General features: G+C 28.2%; 2 protein-coding genes across 3 annotated transcripts in view; one reads left to right on the top strand and one right to left on the bottom strand.

The window, feature by feature from the left end:
• Positions 1-9,028, bottom strand: part of LOC107446914 (BRCA1-associated protein) — a 23,931-nt gene extending 14,903 nt beyond the window's left edge. The window contains exons 1-6 of the mRNA XM_043039206.2: positions 8,842-9,028; positions 6,841-6,999; positions 5,791-6,283; positions 3,519-3,629; positions 1,352-1,430; positions 178-291 (exon numbers count right to left, since the gene is read on the bottom strand). Of these exons, the coding sequence (XP_042895140.1) occupies positions 178-291; positions 1,352-1,430; positions 3,519-3,629; positions 5,791-6,283; positions 6,841-6,999; positions 8,842-8,917 (1,032 nt within the window). The 5' untranslated portion in view covers positions 8,918-9,028. The remainder of the gene's footprint in view (positions 1-177; positions 292-1,351; positions 1,431-3,518; positions 3,630-5,790; positions 6,284-6,840; positions 7,000-8,841) is intronic.
• Positions 8,971-16,681, top strand: LOC107446922 (lysine-specific histone demethylase Su(var)3-3). Of its 2 annotated transcripts, none has more exons than XM_016061702.4 (2): positions 8,971-9,300; positions 14,005-16,681. In XM_016061702.4, exon 2 carries the CDS (start codon positions 14,021-14,023, stop codon positions 16,382-16,384), a length of 2,364 nt encoding a protein of 787 aa, XP_015917188.1. In that variant the 5' UTR covers positions 8,971-9,300; positions 14,005-14,020; the 3' UTR covers positions 16,385-16,681. The 2 variants fall into 2 exon arrangements, with proteins under 2 accessions (XP_015917188.1, XP_015917189.1); XM_016061703.4 differs by lacking the exon at positions 8,971-9,300 and adding an exon at positions 10,029-10,067.

Raw genomic sequence — 16,681 nt, 5'->3', positions numbered from 1 at the left:
GAGTTGACTGTTTTTAACATATGAAAAACTTCATATTATGTTTTATTACACATATAACTAATGTATTTAGTTTAATTTTGTCTAATCTTATGAGAGAAACTTTCAAGTGGAAAATTCATATTCTTCAATAATAAATTTTAAAAAAAAAACACTAGTATTAATATATATATATTTTACCTCCGATTCTTTTATTGTTTCAACTTTAGCAACAAAAGCAAGATGACAGACTTCAGGCTCTATGCTATTAAAACGTTCTCCATTGAAATTTTTATAAAATAGATCAGCAGATAACTGTAAAACAATAAAAGGTAAAATTTACATAAAATAATTATTTCAAACATTTTTAACATAAATATTAAATATTTTTAAAATTAAAATAGGAAAAAAACAATATCAAGAGCATTGTGTATTGCATAAAAACAGAGAAAGTTGCCCAGAATATGAAGGGAAAAAATATTTTTCAAATAGCATTTAGATAACTAGGTGATTGTGGTACAAATTAATACATAAAATTGAATAACTAATTTATAATATTTTGCTGAATGCACTCTTGTACATTACAAATAAATGCATAAATTACAAAACTTTAGATTAATTTTGGGTCTTTTTACTGATCTTTTAAAATTTTTATATACTGAAAAACAATATTTAAAATAAAAAAATACAAGTAAATATATTTCGTTAGTGTGAATTTGGTAAAAGCCAGTTAAACAGTAAAAACAAGCAAATAAATGGTTCTCAAATAGTATTGCAATTTCAATAAATTATGTTTTATGAAACCCTTTGATTGTTTAAGTTTGGCAATTAGAAAATGAAACTCCAAACATAGACTAAGGTTGTAATTCATCAGGCTTATATTTTTGAGGGACCTATAGGGTTTCTTAAAATAAAAATTCACTGGAATTTTTCTATTAAAAAAATTTGATTATTTTTTTTAAAGAAAATAGAAAAAATTGGTTGCGATAGAAATTAGTTGTTATTAAAATAAAAGAAAAAGACATTAAAAACTTTTTCAGCATTTTTCTATCATATCAAGAACAAAGAACATCAGAGATATAGCATTATCTATAATTCTACGGTCATATATGGAATCAGTCATATATGGAATTACATAGATGAGATTAGAGGTAAAATTATTGTAAATGATTTGCTTTAAAATGCAGAAAAGTGAATATTGTTTGATGATAAAGCTCAACATATTAAAAGTATCAAATTCTTTTGTTGTTCTAGGTGAAATATATAAACCATAAAAGCTTACAATTATGGAACTGAATAAAGAATTGAAACTAAATATCTATTTTCTGTTATTGAAAACTGAGCAATTAATTTAAGAGAATAAAAAGACACCTACTTGATTTCTAAACTTTATGAGCACCATATACTGATTGGGCTTATTTTCCTTTATAATTCTAATATTTTCCACATCCTCACTGAAATGAAAACAAATGCATTTTAAAAGAAATTATACATAACATATAAAAACTGTTACAATAAAATATTACAATTCATAATAATTTTCCAAAGTAGGGTAATCTATAGTAAATTCAAACATTTCCTCTTTAGTAAATTCAAATGTTCCTTTTTTAATTATAATTTGTTTTAGTTTAACCACCAACTAGTGACACAACTCTTATTAAAAGTTGCATTTCTGGGCATAGTTCATAATTTTCTAATGTTAAATTGGACAATAATTCTTAATAGCTTATCAAAATCAATTATCCATGCAGTTTACTTCCAATTTTTTTTTATCATTCACTGATATGATGATAAATAATAAGCTAAATACTTAAATTAAAAGCACTTTTTTATTTATTTACTTTTTGCAAAAAAGATGCCAAATTTTATTTCTAGTACAAGTTTAAAAGTTGTACACTCTTTTTCAATCAAATTTTTTTGTATCATTCACGGATATATTGATAAATAATAGGGCTAAATACTTTGATTAAATATTTTTTTTTTTTAGCAAAAAAGATGTCAAATTTTATTTTTAGTAGAAGTTTAAAAATTGCATGTACATACTTATTTAATCAACCACATGCTAAGTTAAATTTACTTCTACATGCATTTTTTCAAAAAACAAAATAGCAAAACCTGTGTTGTAAAACAAACATAGAGAATTAGTATACTACAAAATAAAACTTAGTGTTTGTTATCTTTCTTGTTATGTTGCATAACAAACTCCAGCTACAAAATGGAATCAATTAATGTATTTTTTGTATATGATTTAAACTGGTAAAACTTATTTTTTTGAACTGGTAAAAATAATCATATTTAGAGAGGAGAAAATAAATTAGCTATAAAAAACAGTGGAAAGTCCCATATCTGGAATCGTCAGGACTTCCGTAAGTCCAGAAAATAAATTTTTCCGGATAATAGGTCTTTAAGGTAAAAAATATCAAAACATTCAAATTAAAAAAATTAAAAAATCGACAATAAGTAACAACAATTTCAACAGAGAATAAATCTACATGATTTGGCTGGTTGCACTATTTTGAAAGATTTTGTTACAGATTTCCACATGGTTTTTAAAATTTTGATTCAAATTCCAAATCACACACTTCAGTTAGTAATCATTTCTCAATCTACTCAATTAGTGATGATTCCACAATGACTGTGCGGGGTTTTTCCAATTGTTTTTTTCCCTATCGTTTTTGTAGTTATTAAAACCGATTGTCACTTTATTTTTAAAATCTTAATGCAATATTATTTTGATGGGCAAACTTTGTAATTGCGCATTTCGCATGCAATTATTGAAGATTCACCCACAATCTCACATGGATTTACGATCACAATTTTGCAAGTTGTTGCTACCAATTTTCATAGTTTTTTAATGCTACATTATAATATATGGGAAGTTTCGAATTGTGCATTTGTAGAATTACTTTTTAATGACTCAATTTGTGATTTTATTGTCTCTCTGGTTTTGTCGATCGCCGCCATTTCAACAGTTTCTGGTTTCTACATAGTTTTTAAAAAATCGACTTCATTTTCAATAAAATATCATTTTAATTTGCAAATTCCAAATCGCTGTTTTGAAAAATCAATTAATGACCCACTTTAGTCGTATCAATATCTCAAATCAGCAGTTTTTTTTCTTTTTAAAGTGAAAATTTTGAGCGCTCTGAAATTAAGCACATAATTCTTGGCTGTAATAATCCGTTTATGCCAGAAGTGAAAAAAAATAAACGATCTTTTTCAAGGTGTAGTAAAATGCCGAATTTCGTTTTGATGATATCTAATTTTTTTTTCATGTTGTAGTCTAAATCAAATTAAAATTAGAAAAAAAAAATGGAAATCGGGTAAACATGAAAAAGAAGCAACAGAAAAACGGAGGATTCTCATCCCTGCATACTTTTTTTCAACAAATCACAAATGCAAAAAAAAAAATTTTGATAAGGAAAAAAGGGTTTTGTTTATTTTGATTGTTGGCTTCCCGTAAACAGATGCCTGGATATGAAACTTTCCACAGTTGTTGAAGAATCAAATTTTCATAAATTTAGTATAAAGTATACACGTACTAGACTGGTGCAATAAATTGTAGAAGATCATGAGTTGTCATTGCAGCAGGCACAGCTAAAATACAAATCATTTCACTTCTCTCAGCTTCTTCTGCAAGTGTTGTTCTTTGGCTACAGAAAAGAAAAGTGTACAACTTAGAAGCATTGGGATTGCTGGTAATCAAATTTAAATCTTACAAAAAGTTCAGTTTAAAACTTACAAAGTTACAATTTTTTTTTTCCTTCACAGATTTCAAAAGGAAAAAAAAAACTTACATCCATATAACAAAATTACAATAAAAAAAAGATAAAGGAGTCTAATATTTTAAGAAATATGACATAAAAAAACTTATATTTTTTATACCTCCAGACAGATAAAAAAACTTAGTTCATTTAGATGAAAAGCAATAAATTTTTTCTCTTCTCTATTTTATTTGCAGTGTTAAAAAAAATCATATTCAACAATATTTCGTAAAGAAAATTTCATCAAAGCATAATTTTTTAAATCAAAAAGCAAATTATCTTCAAATTAAAAATTACAATATACTTAAAAAACTACAATCTTTAAAGTATTCAAAATTACAAGAAACAAAGTCAATTCAAAAATATTTTGTGAAATTCACTTTTTTAGCCTTTTGGTCTAATATTTAGTTTTCTATGAATAAACCCTTAGCAATGAACTGATTGTTTAGCAAAGAGAGAAAGTTTCTCAATATGCTAAGTGTAAATAAACTTTTCATTATACAGTTATCTTTATGCTAGTCTGGGTACTGTTTTAATATTCATACTATTGCCATCATAGTAATTTTAAGCATATTTATGATATTAAAACTAGAATATTAGACCTAAAAACCATAGAACTTAACATCATATACATTTTTGAATGATGAATCTAAAAAAGCCTAATGATTCAAAAATATGAAATTATTTTGAATTACAACTGTAATCTTGAATTGAAGTCTTTTCTTACATAGATTGTTAAAATATAACCGGCATTTTAATCTCACGTCTATTTCTTATTCGAATTTGCACCTTCCTTATACCTAGCACTTTTAGTATAAGTATTTTCAATTGCCTCAAAAACAGTACTATTCCATCAACTGAATACCACATAAAAATCTAAATTAGATTTTAAATCAAAATATCATCAAATGTTTTATTTTATTACCGGCATTGAACAGTCAACCCAATTGAGTTTACAACTATTGATGTTAAACTCTTAAGCCATGTAATTTTAAACCCAATCCAGAAGACAAGGGAACTCTTGGATCAAGCATTAGGACAAACTAGACTTTGTGGAGGCATATTTGATCGAACTCACCCAGCATTTGTGTTACATGGAGAGGAAAACCTCCTATGGTTAACCTGAAGGGAAGGAGATTATAAACCAAGATCTGTCTACTACTGAGGATATTTTATGTTAGCAACTGTAGTTGGTGCAAGCCAGGAACAGAATTTGTATCAACCAGCCATCGCAGGGACTCGAACCCGGATCATTGCATTGGAGGCAAATACTCTATCCCTTGAGTTATCGTGGACCATATTTTGCAGCCAAGCAAAAGTACACAATAAACTTAATTAAAAAAAAAGTTATAGAATGGGACAAAAAAGAAGAATAAACTTAGAGCCACCTCCCAGCAAGCTACTATGTATATATAACATTGCTGCCGAGTGGAAGGATAAAAGCAGGTCTTAGGCAGGAAAAGAGGGTATAAAATGTATTTATTAATTATTAGAGTGAGAACAGCTATAAAAGTGTGCACGAATTTGTTGTGCTCCTCAATAAAAGCTAGGGAAAATCTTGCAAAGTAAATCCGTAAATGTCTCGTTTTAGGGAATAAGAGAAAACAATTGGGTTAGCAAATAGGTCGTGCGATTCCCACAAACAGTAAAGGAAAAAATGTCTTACTTTTAATTAATGCATACTTGAACCAAAAATAGATTAAAGGACAGGATGTGAATTTAAAAAAGTGTGAGAAAGCATTTCGTTTTGAATAATAAATTAAGAAAAGGATTTACAGAAAAGGAATTAACATAAAAAGATTAGCTGAAGCTTTTTATGTTACATATATATTTTTCGAATTCATTGCAAGAACTAAAACTGATCAATGGCACTCTCTAAAGAGTGCAGGAGGTAGGAGGAGTGTCTCCAATATAAGTCCACTATGATAAAATATTTTGAAATCTAGTTAAGGGGGAACCCCTCTAAAAGACACTCTTATCGAAATTAAATTTAAAAAAGCCATATAAGAGTTATTTTAATTATCCTTAATTTATCCTATGATGCACTTACTTATCTTTATATAAATGAAGTAAACCCTTAGTTACTTCCACAAAATGATTCCCAGAAGAGAATGGAATAGGTAAGGAATGATGAAGTCTGTTTCTTTTATCAACATCCAACATAGAAATGTTGTCACCAATACTAATATTCTCTACTTTTGAATCTTTAGTCACAACTTCCACAGGAATAACTTTGCTTTCTTCAATTCCCACATTGTCAGAAGTTTTGTCTGAAGGTGTAGATAACTCTTTATCAGTGTTTTTTAGATCATCATTAGTTTTGAGTTTTTGTTTTTCTTTTGGAGATGTTTCTGATTTGGATTTTTTTCCATTTTGATTCTGTCGTTTCTCAGTCACTTTAAGCTTTGTAGGCTTGACAACAGATACAGGTTTCAGAGTTGATTCTACTTTAACAGATTCCTTAGAGATAGCTAAATTTCCTTCATCCTGAATTTTAGTCGTATCTTCCGAAAAGTCACTTGAAACAGTTTGAGATCCAATTTCTGAAATAAATATTTTATAATTAAACTTAAAAAAAAAATGGGCCACTCACATAAAAAAAAATTTCAAATAAACAAGTTTATCAATTATTTGATGTAAAAATCAGCTCAGTAACTTTTCCAAAATTTTTTTAGAAGACATAAAATATAATTCGTTTTAAGAAAAAGAAAAGAATTTATTTAGTGAAAAGTTGCTTGGGGTAATTGATTTTGATGCTACAGAGATATTTTTTATTCTGAAAATTTTGTTAGAAATTAAGAAAATATAGACTTTTTTTTGTCAGCATTTAAAATTTTCCTGTTTCAAAAAAAAAAAAAAAATAACATAAAAAAAAATTAGTTTACTTAAAAATTGAAAAATAATAAATAAATTAAAAGAATGGAAAAATTATTGTTTCTCATACTTAAAACTCAAATTATATTCACAACTGTATAGAACCTGTGAAAAGCTAAGAAAAGATTTTAAAACAAACACATCAATTGAGAGTTGTAAAGTTCACTTATTTAAAGTTCACTAGTTGAAAGTTCATTTATCTTACTAAATTTAGAATTAGTAGTACCTTTTTTGGAAAACGTTTCAACAGCCATCTCCTTCAGCTCCCGTGATCCTCTACATTTGCTTTGGGAAGAAAAGTTATAGTTTTTCTCCTCTTCTCCATAACCCACTTTAACTTTATTTGGATCATTACTTGAAGCCATAATTCTTTTTTGCCTTGAAGCTAAAAATAAAAATTATAATGATCTCAACTGTCTATTTATAGAAATTAATATAAATCTTTTCCAAAATCTAATTTTTAAAACAAGCTTAATTTTATCTAAATTTGAAGCTTAGCAGCANAAAAAAAAAAAAAAAAAAAAAAAAAAAAAAAAAAAAAAAAAAAAAAAAAAAAAAAACAGTCGAATCAACTTAGGTCTTTTTTCTTGATTAAGTTATCCTTACATTCTACACATGCCTAGGATTTTAGCTACCACAGGCAAAGCATATTAGTTACCTTTTTAAATGTTTTCCTACCAATTATGTAATATTTATTAATAAAGTAACTGATACAAATAGGTAAAAATGACTATTTACTCAGGTTTCAGAGTTCTTAATAAATGTTTTTATTAACTAATAAATTCTTTAATAAAATAAGAGCAGTATAAAAATTTCTTAAGTATTAAAAGTTATGTACAAAGAAATGTGTACATAACAAAGGCATGGGTTTAGCCACCCTAGGCAAAGCAAAGCATATTAGCTACCTTTTTAAATGTTTAGATACTAGTCACGCTACATTTTTATTAGATATTAATCACATAGTTGTAACATAAAAATTTCTCATATCATTTATGTTCTGATTGATTCTTGAATGGATAGCAGGATGATTCATATTAACTATTCAAGGGTAACAACACAGATAGTGCACAACATCTATTGATAAAATTTTCAATGGGGAAAAAATAAATGAAATCAACTATAAAATGACAAGCCTCTTACTATTTCTTTAAAAAGTTATTAATTAAATAAATAAGAAATGTTTCCTCTCTATAAAAAACTATTTATTCACTCTGACTCTGTTCATGTTTTTATAAAGTTAAACATTCAGCTATTACTATTACTCAGCTATTACTTACTAAAATTATTAAAAAATGGTTGTTCTTGTTCCAACAAGAACAACTATTTTTAATAATTTTAGTTTGTGAATTTTATTTCCTTTATTAGAAACAGTTCAGAGAACTTCAATTTTTTTCTAATTCAAGTTGCACGGGAAACAACTTACCAAAGTATAAATTTTTTTGTTGTTTCTTTAGCAAGTTCAAACAATCATAACATGAAAACAATAACCTTTCATTATGGTGTTTACTTTAAAAACTGAACTAGAAATCTGATTTATTTCACTTCCTTTGAGTTCTTAAAGGGGAAAAAAATAACTATATTAAAGTCAAGAAAGAAAGATTCCTATTTTTTTAGTTCAATATTTGTGTTATATATTTTTTTAAATCTTTTTATTTTTTGAACTCCAGTTGGTGACATTTTTACCATTTTTCACATTATTTATTACATGGCACAATGTTATTCGCTTTCAATGGGGCATATATTTTTATAACAATCACTTATGAAATTTAATTTGAATAGTCAACTGAGATTTTGATCATAATGCTGCTTGGATAAATTTTTTCCTTGAAACAAGCAATAATGATGAAATGAATAAGTGAGAAGAAATTCTCTTGCCTTATTCGATTTAATAAATCTGATGTAAGAATTGCCATCGGAATAGTACGTAAGATATATATTACATGTACTATTAACTATTGCTTAGACCATTCAATCATTGAATGTACCTGAGTAGGTAATATCCGTATCTTTTGACTATAAAATATCGCAATAAAACAGAAAAACATAAGTAATAAAAAATAGAGGGAAAACTGTAAAATTTTTACAGCTTTCAAAAGCGACTCTTTTACCTATAAAACTTAAACTTCGAAAACCAACAAAACAAACTTAAAAATTAAATAAAGACGTCAATTTAAAACATTATATTAGCACCACAAAATAAACAATACCAATAGATTGACAAATGTACCTGTAAAATGTAAATGTGGAAGGGTATTAAAATCTTCTGCAACTTCTAATATCAGAGATATTAGTGATACTGACATAATAACATAGTTTTAAATTCAATTTCAAATTAAATTTAGAAAACGCAACAGGATTAAATCTACTACGACCAAATATGTCTCATTTTGTTTTTGTTTGTGTTTCGAATCAAATTGTTGCCAAATCTAAAGCTCAAAAGTGAGAATAATACCTAAAATTAAAAGAAAAACCTTTTTTTCAAATCTGGCATCACAGGAAACAAAATTTATCGCCGCGGCTTCCGTAGTTTTTTTCAGAGTTTTGAAATAAACAAAGCTCTCTTAAAACTAAATTATTTTGTTTAAAATGAAAAATAAAGTCATTTGAAATTTTAAAGCAGAGTTCAAACTCTATCAATAAGTTTTCATAGAAGGAGCGCTTCTTTTCTTTTCTATTTATAAATTATGTAAGTATGATCTGTTGTTACGAAGTTGCAAAATGTTACAAATGTAAAAATTTTACTAATGTTGCAAAATGCAATGAATCTAAACACATTAAAGAAAAATGCTACTATTAATGTCAATTAACGTTTCGTTAAAAAAGTATTTGGTAACTATTTTTTAATGCTTGGATTCATTTTGCGCCTGTGTGATCATAGAATATAGATACTAAAAGCAACACTTGAGCTTACTAACTATAAACTAATTAGGTTAGAATATTCCAATGATTAAGACAGATAAATGTATTGCCATTTGTCTCACAACCATCAGGAAAGGTTTTTAGTTATTACTTCAATAGATAGTATTAGTTTTTGAAACACCAATGTTTAATAAATATTGCATTGTTTTTAAATTCCAGCAAAAAAGTTTCAAGTGTTAAAATTGCTTTAAATTTTTGTAATACTTCTTACTTTCTTTCTATATTTTCTTTATTCTACTGTTTTATGCTTCTGTAATTTAAACTGCATTTTATTACATATTTCACTATTTATTTTTGTATTCTTATTCTGGACCAGGGCAAAACTTTTGGGGTACAGAGAAGGCATTTTTGACATTTGTCTTAGCTTTCTCGATAGAAATAGTTTTGCATTTTTATGACAATTCAGGGCTGGTACCCCCTGATGACGTCAGCCTTGATTGTCATATTTTTTCTATTTTTACTAATTTTTCTTCGTCTCATTTGTTTTTAGTGACTCTGTAATAGATGTAAAGACTTCACAGCAAATTTTGTCAGGTCATTATTTTGCTATGATATCATTATAGTCTATTTCATTACTTCTTTCTTTCTTTGTAAAATCTTTTGATTAATAAAAATGATTTTGTAATTGTATTATTGAGTATATACTTAATATGGTATACTATAATGGAATATATGCATATTGGTACTTGTTTGCACCAATTACAATCGCCAAGGTGCCATAAGTATTTTAAACTAGCAAAAAAATTTATAAAATATATTGTGGTTTGTTACAAGTTATATTGTCAAGTTGGTTTCCTTTTACGCAGTTTTTTTACCTTAACTGCCCAGAAGTTGCTAAAACTTGCCGATTATTCCATACCTATACAGAGGGTACTAGGCATAGGTACCAATTCAGAAATCTTTCCTATTATTAATTATTTATTGTTCTTTATATATTTGTTAACAAGAAAACATTTTTAAATAATTATAACCGAAAAAGTAAAATTATGGCATTTATTAATTAATAATTTATTTTTGCAAAATTGATGAATGTGACATAAGTTTAGCAGCATCTTGCAGGGTGTTTGGCTCCATTTATTAGTGGGAAATATTATTTAACACATTAAAAAAATTAACATATTGACCATAAAATATCAAGTAAAAAAATAAAATTTTAAATGAGGTTCTCTATAACTGATATTTCACTTTTTTCAATATTTTTAACACCCCTTAATCATTGTTTAACTCATTCCTCACTGTACTTCTACCATCCTTTGCCACATTTCATACTATATTGCATAAATATATGCTTGGAATTCATAAACAAATAATGTTGTTTAGCTAAACTTGAAAATCGAATCTCATTTGATTTTTAAACATTAACTCTGTATTTTATTGACATTTGTAAGCATAATGATTTTATAGATACTTATTTTATATGAAACAAGGTTAATTTTTGCAATAATAATAAAATGTTGTTATAAAAAGGCAATTGAATATGGTTGTAATTTTGAGTGATATATATATATATATATATATATTTGTCATAAATCTTATCTTTACTTCATTGCAAAATAATCTAAAATAGATTTAATAAATGAGAAAAATCCCCCCCTCCCCCAAATTTTATGAACTACAAAAGTTTATTCAGTCTGCTCACTTTATACATATTTTTGTATGATGCTTCTTGTTTTGCTTTTGCTTCTTGTTCTCTGTTTTTCACGAAACTGTTATAACTTCACGAACTTAATTCGAGAGTGACATTACTTATAAGTCACCCAATTGAGGAACCATAATTTCATTGCATATTTTAAAAAATATATATATTTTTCCTGACTCATATTTTGACTTTTATAGAGAAACCTTAATTTCTTTTGTAATCTCTCCATGAAACCATCTGTTACTAACTTCATTTCCAAAAAATAAGATTCAATATCACTTGCAAAATAAGTGTTGTCAAACATAAATAGTCTTAATCACAAATATTCAAGTCACAAAATGTAACCATAATATTGTCCAGAAGATTTATTTTTGAACTATTTACTGATCAGCGGTAGCTCGTGGAATAGATTGTTCGTCTCCCAATCAGCTGATAGGTTCAAATCTCACCGGTGGCTGGTTTATACGAATTCTGCTCCTGACTGACGTAAAATATTCTCAGTGGCTAGCAGTTCATGGGTTAGAATCTCCTTGTCATCAGACTAAACGTGGGAGGTTTTTAAGTATTTTTCTTCTTCATGTAACTCAAATTGGATTAAGTTTCATCAAAAAGTTCTCCATGGAGGCTAATTTGTCCCAATGCTTGAGCCAGGAGTTACCTTGCCTTCTTGGTAGAGTTCAAAATTACAAGGCTATTGAGGTGAACATACCCAATAGTTATAAATTTAGAATTGGGTTCAATGCTGGTAAAATAAATAAATTAAAACACTGTTTAAACAGTGATTCAACTGGAATTTGGAAACTATGGATCCATACGACTCAGGATTTCCAGATTTCTGAATCCTTTTCTTGCTAAAAGTGACTTCCTTTTTAAAATTTTATAAATTATTTATAACATCCAAAAATTTACGAAATTCCATGTGAAATAAAATAAATTTGCACTTCAAATGATGTTTCAAAAATTAAAACAAATCTGCCGAAAGAAATGGGAAAGATAGTCTTCAAGATGAAAAAAAAAAAAAAAATTTTTAAATGTTCTGTTACATTGAGCAGACCAAAACTTACTTATCTCTTTATCCATTAATTGATATGCACATTTAAAAGGATCTGTTTTAGACAAAACAAAGAATTTCAAGACCAGAAAAAAGTCTGAATATTTTGAAATCAAAATTTTCAATCGGAACTGGTCAAATATATGTATCAAAGAAAAACAACATTAACAGCATTAAGATATATATATATATATAGAGAGAGAGAGAGAGAATTTTTTAATATTCATTTTAATGTAGAATTATATGTCCCAGAAGAAACCAGAACATCTTAACCTTTTTCAAATCTCTATGAATTGTTGCATATTTTATGCAGTATAGTGTGCCAGCAAAATTGCTGTTAAGTGTTTATTGCAGTTCATCCCATTCAGTTTGACAGTAGCAAGATATGAGAATGTAAAACAGGATTTTTAAAATTTTGTGGTACTCTTATAGCTTTTAGTTAAGAAAAGATGATTGTTGTATATTATTATGAGGCTGCAAATGTTTTGGTCATTTAGCAGGAGGTATTTAAGGATGCTTTTTCAAGCTTTTTTCATATGGAAATTAAAAAAAAAAGTTATAGTTGGGTAAGATTCCAAGCAAAATTTTAAGTTTTTATTTTGCAAACTACAAACTATGTAAATGACTTGATATCAAAGTCAAAAAAAGGCTTTTAAAATGTATCTTTTTTTTAATTATTTGTTATTATTATTTTTAAAAATTATTGATTTGGCAGACTTTTTACACCTAGAAGAAAAATATTAAAATAAATTAATAAATTTCAGTTCTTGCCCAAGCAATGCACTGTTAGAGTAAATATTGGTATAATATTGTTTCCAATTATTGGTAATTTCGATCACAAACTTTTTGATTTAAAAGCGAGAAAAAAACTTAATCAGCATGAAAGCCAGAGGTAAATAAAATTTAAGATTCTAGCAGTTATAATTAACTGTTACTAACTTGCAACACTTATGAAAGTAGCATATTGGCTGCTAAAAAATGTTATTTCGTGTAACAAAAGAGCCTTTACAAACGGAATTTAAAATATAAATTCTTGATAAATTTAATGTCATTTTATTTTGTACAATGTCAAAGATAATTGTTTAAAAAGTTTTAAAAACCAACTTAAAAATTTTCTTAACATTAAAAGAAGTTAAAAATAAAAAAAAAAAAACACTTTTAACCAAAAAAAATAATATATTTAAATGTATTTTGTATGTTAAATATAATTCAGAAAATTATTAATTTTTCTGAATTATTCTTTTTCAAAAACTTTTGTGTAAATTTTTTTTAATTTCAATTGATTTGATGTCCGATGTTTTTAAATTTAATAAATTTGTAACGTTTTATTATCTTGACAACATCAATATGAAAACAACTTGAATGACTAGGATAGTAGTGTTATGAAGGAACTATCTGAAAAAATTATTAGTTTAGCTTCTGTCATCTTAAATTTTCTGCCTTTTTACAATATGTACTTTTTTTGTCTACACTTACCCTTTTTTCTTAAAAAAATTAGACTTCATACATATGGGTATATTTTTACTTCTGGACAGTAGCTTTATATCTTTAAATTGAAAATTTTAGAAATAAACTTCTAAAACATCAATTATGTTTCTTTACTGTAATATTTTGTTTTATGACCTGTGTAAAAAATTTCTCAAATTTTCAATCTTTTCCTTATTAAACAAAGTAAAGTTTGTGTGGCATAGTAGGACAACTCAAAACTCTGTTTCTTACAGTTAGTTTTGTATATTTATTTTTGCACAATAAATTTTAATGTCCTCCATAAAATTTTTCAGATTGTTGGTCTCCATAATGTCATCCACCCCTACTATGGAAGATCGTCGTCATTGCAGCCCTATGGATGGGGAAGCCAGCATGAATGGTAGCTATGATCCCGAGAAGCAAGGCAACATTAGTGGAGGGAGTGATGATCAAGGTAGGAGAACTACTCGCAGGAAGCGTGCAAAGTTAGAACATCGGGATGGAGATACTAAATCTTTTACAGTTTCCGAAGAAGAAAATGCTTCTGATATTGATGATAAAAGCAAAGTGGAAAAACCTATTTTACCTCCTAATTCTAATGAAGACATTGAAGAAATGGATAGTGAACATGATGATCCAACTGGTCTCGAAGGGGCTGCATTTCAAAGCCGACTACCTTTTGATAAAATGACTGCCCAGGAGGCTATGTGTTTCCCTGATATTGCACAAGGTCAACCAGCAAGTAGCAAAGTATTTTTATATATAAGAAATCGTATACTACAGCTTTGGCTTGAAAACCCTAAGCAACAACTTCTTCTGGAGAATATTATGGCACAAATTGAACCTCCTTATAACAGTGATACTTCTTTAGTTATGCGGGTTCATGCCTTTTTGGATCGCCATGGCTTTATTAATTTTGGGGTATTTAAAAGATTAAAAATGCTACCAATCAAAAAAGTTGGTAAAGTTATTATTATAGGGGCTGGCATCTCTGGACTAGCTGCTGCTCAGCAGTTACAGCAATTTGGAATGGATGTTGTCCTTTTAGAAGCTAGAGACCGTGTTGGTGGACGAGTTGCTACTTTTCGAAAAGGCAATTTTATAGCTGATTTGGGAGCTATGGTAGTTACAGGTTTAGGAGGTAATCCTATAACTGTATTAAGCAAACAAATTCATATGGAGTTGTTAAAAATACGCCAAAAATGTCCTTTGTATGAATCTAATGGAAATACTGTTCCTAAAGATAAAGATGAGATGGTTGAGAGAGAGTTCAACAGGCTTTTGGAAGCTACTTCATATTTGTCTCATCAATTAGATTTTAATTATGTTCAAAGCAAACCAGTTTCTTTGGGGCAGGCTCTTGAATGGGTAATAAAACTTCAAGAGAAACATGTGAAAGAAAAACAGATACAACATTGGAAAGCTATTTTAGAACTACAAGAAAAATTGAAAACCAATTTAAATAAAATGCTTCATATAAAAGAACAAATAGAAGAAATGCGCAAACATCACCAGGAACTTTCTGAATCGAAACAGCAAAAAGATGTTACCTTAGAGTTTGTGTTGCGTAGTAAAATGAGGGATATAGGTGCAGCTTGCAAAGAATGGGATCAATATTTAGAGCAACAGAAGGAGATTGAAGAAAAGTTACAAGAATTAGAAGCCTCTCCACCAAGCGATGTATATTTATCATCAAGAGATCGACAAGTTCTCGACTGGCATTTTGCTAATTTAGAATTTGCCAATGCTACTCCACTTAACAATTTGTCTTTAAGACATTGGGATCAAGATGATGATTTTGAATTTACTGGAAGTCACATGACTGTCCGTAACGGCTATTCTTGTGTACCAGTAGCTTTAGCTGATGGATTAGACATAAAACTCAATACCGCCGTAAAAAGTATTCGATACAATGCGCACGGAGTTGAAGTTTTAGCTGTAAATACCAGAGCTAATTCAGGTATGGTTAGTTACAAAGGAGATGCTGTATTATGTACATTACCATTGGGTGTTTTAAAACATTCAATTCAATCTAATGGTCAGTCTGGTAATGCAGTTCAGTTTGTACCTCCAATTCCAGATTGGAAAGCTTCTGCAATTCAAAGGCTTGGTTTTGGTAACCTAAACAAAGTTGTTTTATGTTTTGATAGAGTATTTTGGGACATTAATGCAAATCTTTTCGGTCATGTTGGGAGTACTACTTCTAGTCGAGGTGAATTATTCTTATTTTGGAATTTGTATAAGGCGCCAGTTTTGCTAGCCTTAGTTGCTGGAGAAGCAGCTGCTGTTATGGAAAATGTTACAGATGATGTAGTTGTTGGTCGTTGTATTGCCGTTCTGAAGGGAATCTTTGGAAATTGTACCGTTCCTCAACCTAAGGAAACAGTTGTAACTCGATGGCGAGCAGATCCATGGTCCAGAGGATCTTATTCTTATGTTGCTACTGGATCAACTGGGAATGATTATGACATCCTTGCAACTCCTGTATCCGGTCCAGCTGGAATGCAACCTGGTCAGCCAGCAGGAATTCCAAGATTGTTCTTTGCTGGTGAACATACTATTCGTAACTACCCGGCCACTGTTCATGGAGCTATGTTAAGTGGATTAAGAGAAGCTGGTCGCATTGCTGATCAATTTCTTGGTTGTCCATATGCTGCACCACGTCAGCCACCTATGCAACCTCAACCCATATAAAAATTTAGAAAAAAAAAAGTTCATTTTTTGAAGTTCTGTCTTCCATGCTAACTTTAATTTAAAAAAATATACATATTGCATCTGTTTATATTTTTTGTCTTCTATTGTTTTAAGGATTACTGTTTTTCTTTTATTTAGATTTAGCACACGTTTAGATGTTATCTATTATTCTCTTATAATTAATATATGTTTTTTTTTCTTCTTCGTGCTATTGATTTAAAATTCCTTATATATTTTATTCATATGTACATACTACATTTTATGCTTATCTATAAAATAAAATGAAATTTTATAAAA

Source organism: Parasteatoda tepidariorum, chromosome 5, assembly GCF_043381705.1.
Source record: "Parasteatoda tepidariorum isolate YZ-2023 chromosome 5, CAS_Ptep_4.0, whole genome shotgun sequence".
Lineage (NCBI taxonomy): Eukaryota > Metazoa > Arthropoda > Arachnida > Araneae > Theridiidae > Parasteatoda > Parasteatoda tepidariorum.
This window is presented reverse-complemented; position numbering and strand designations above follow the sequence as displayed.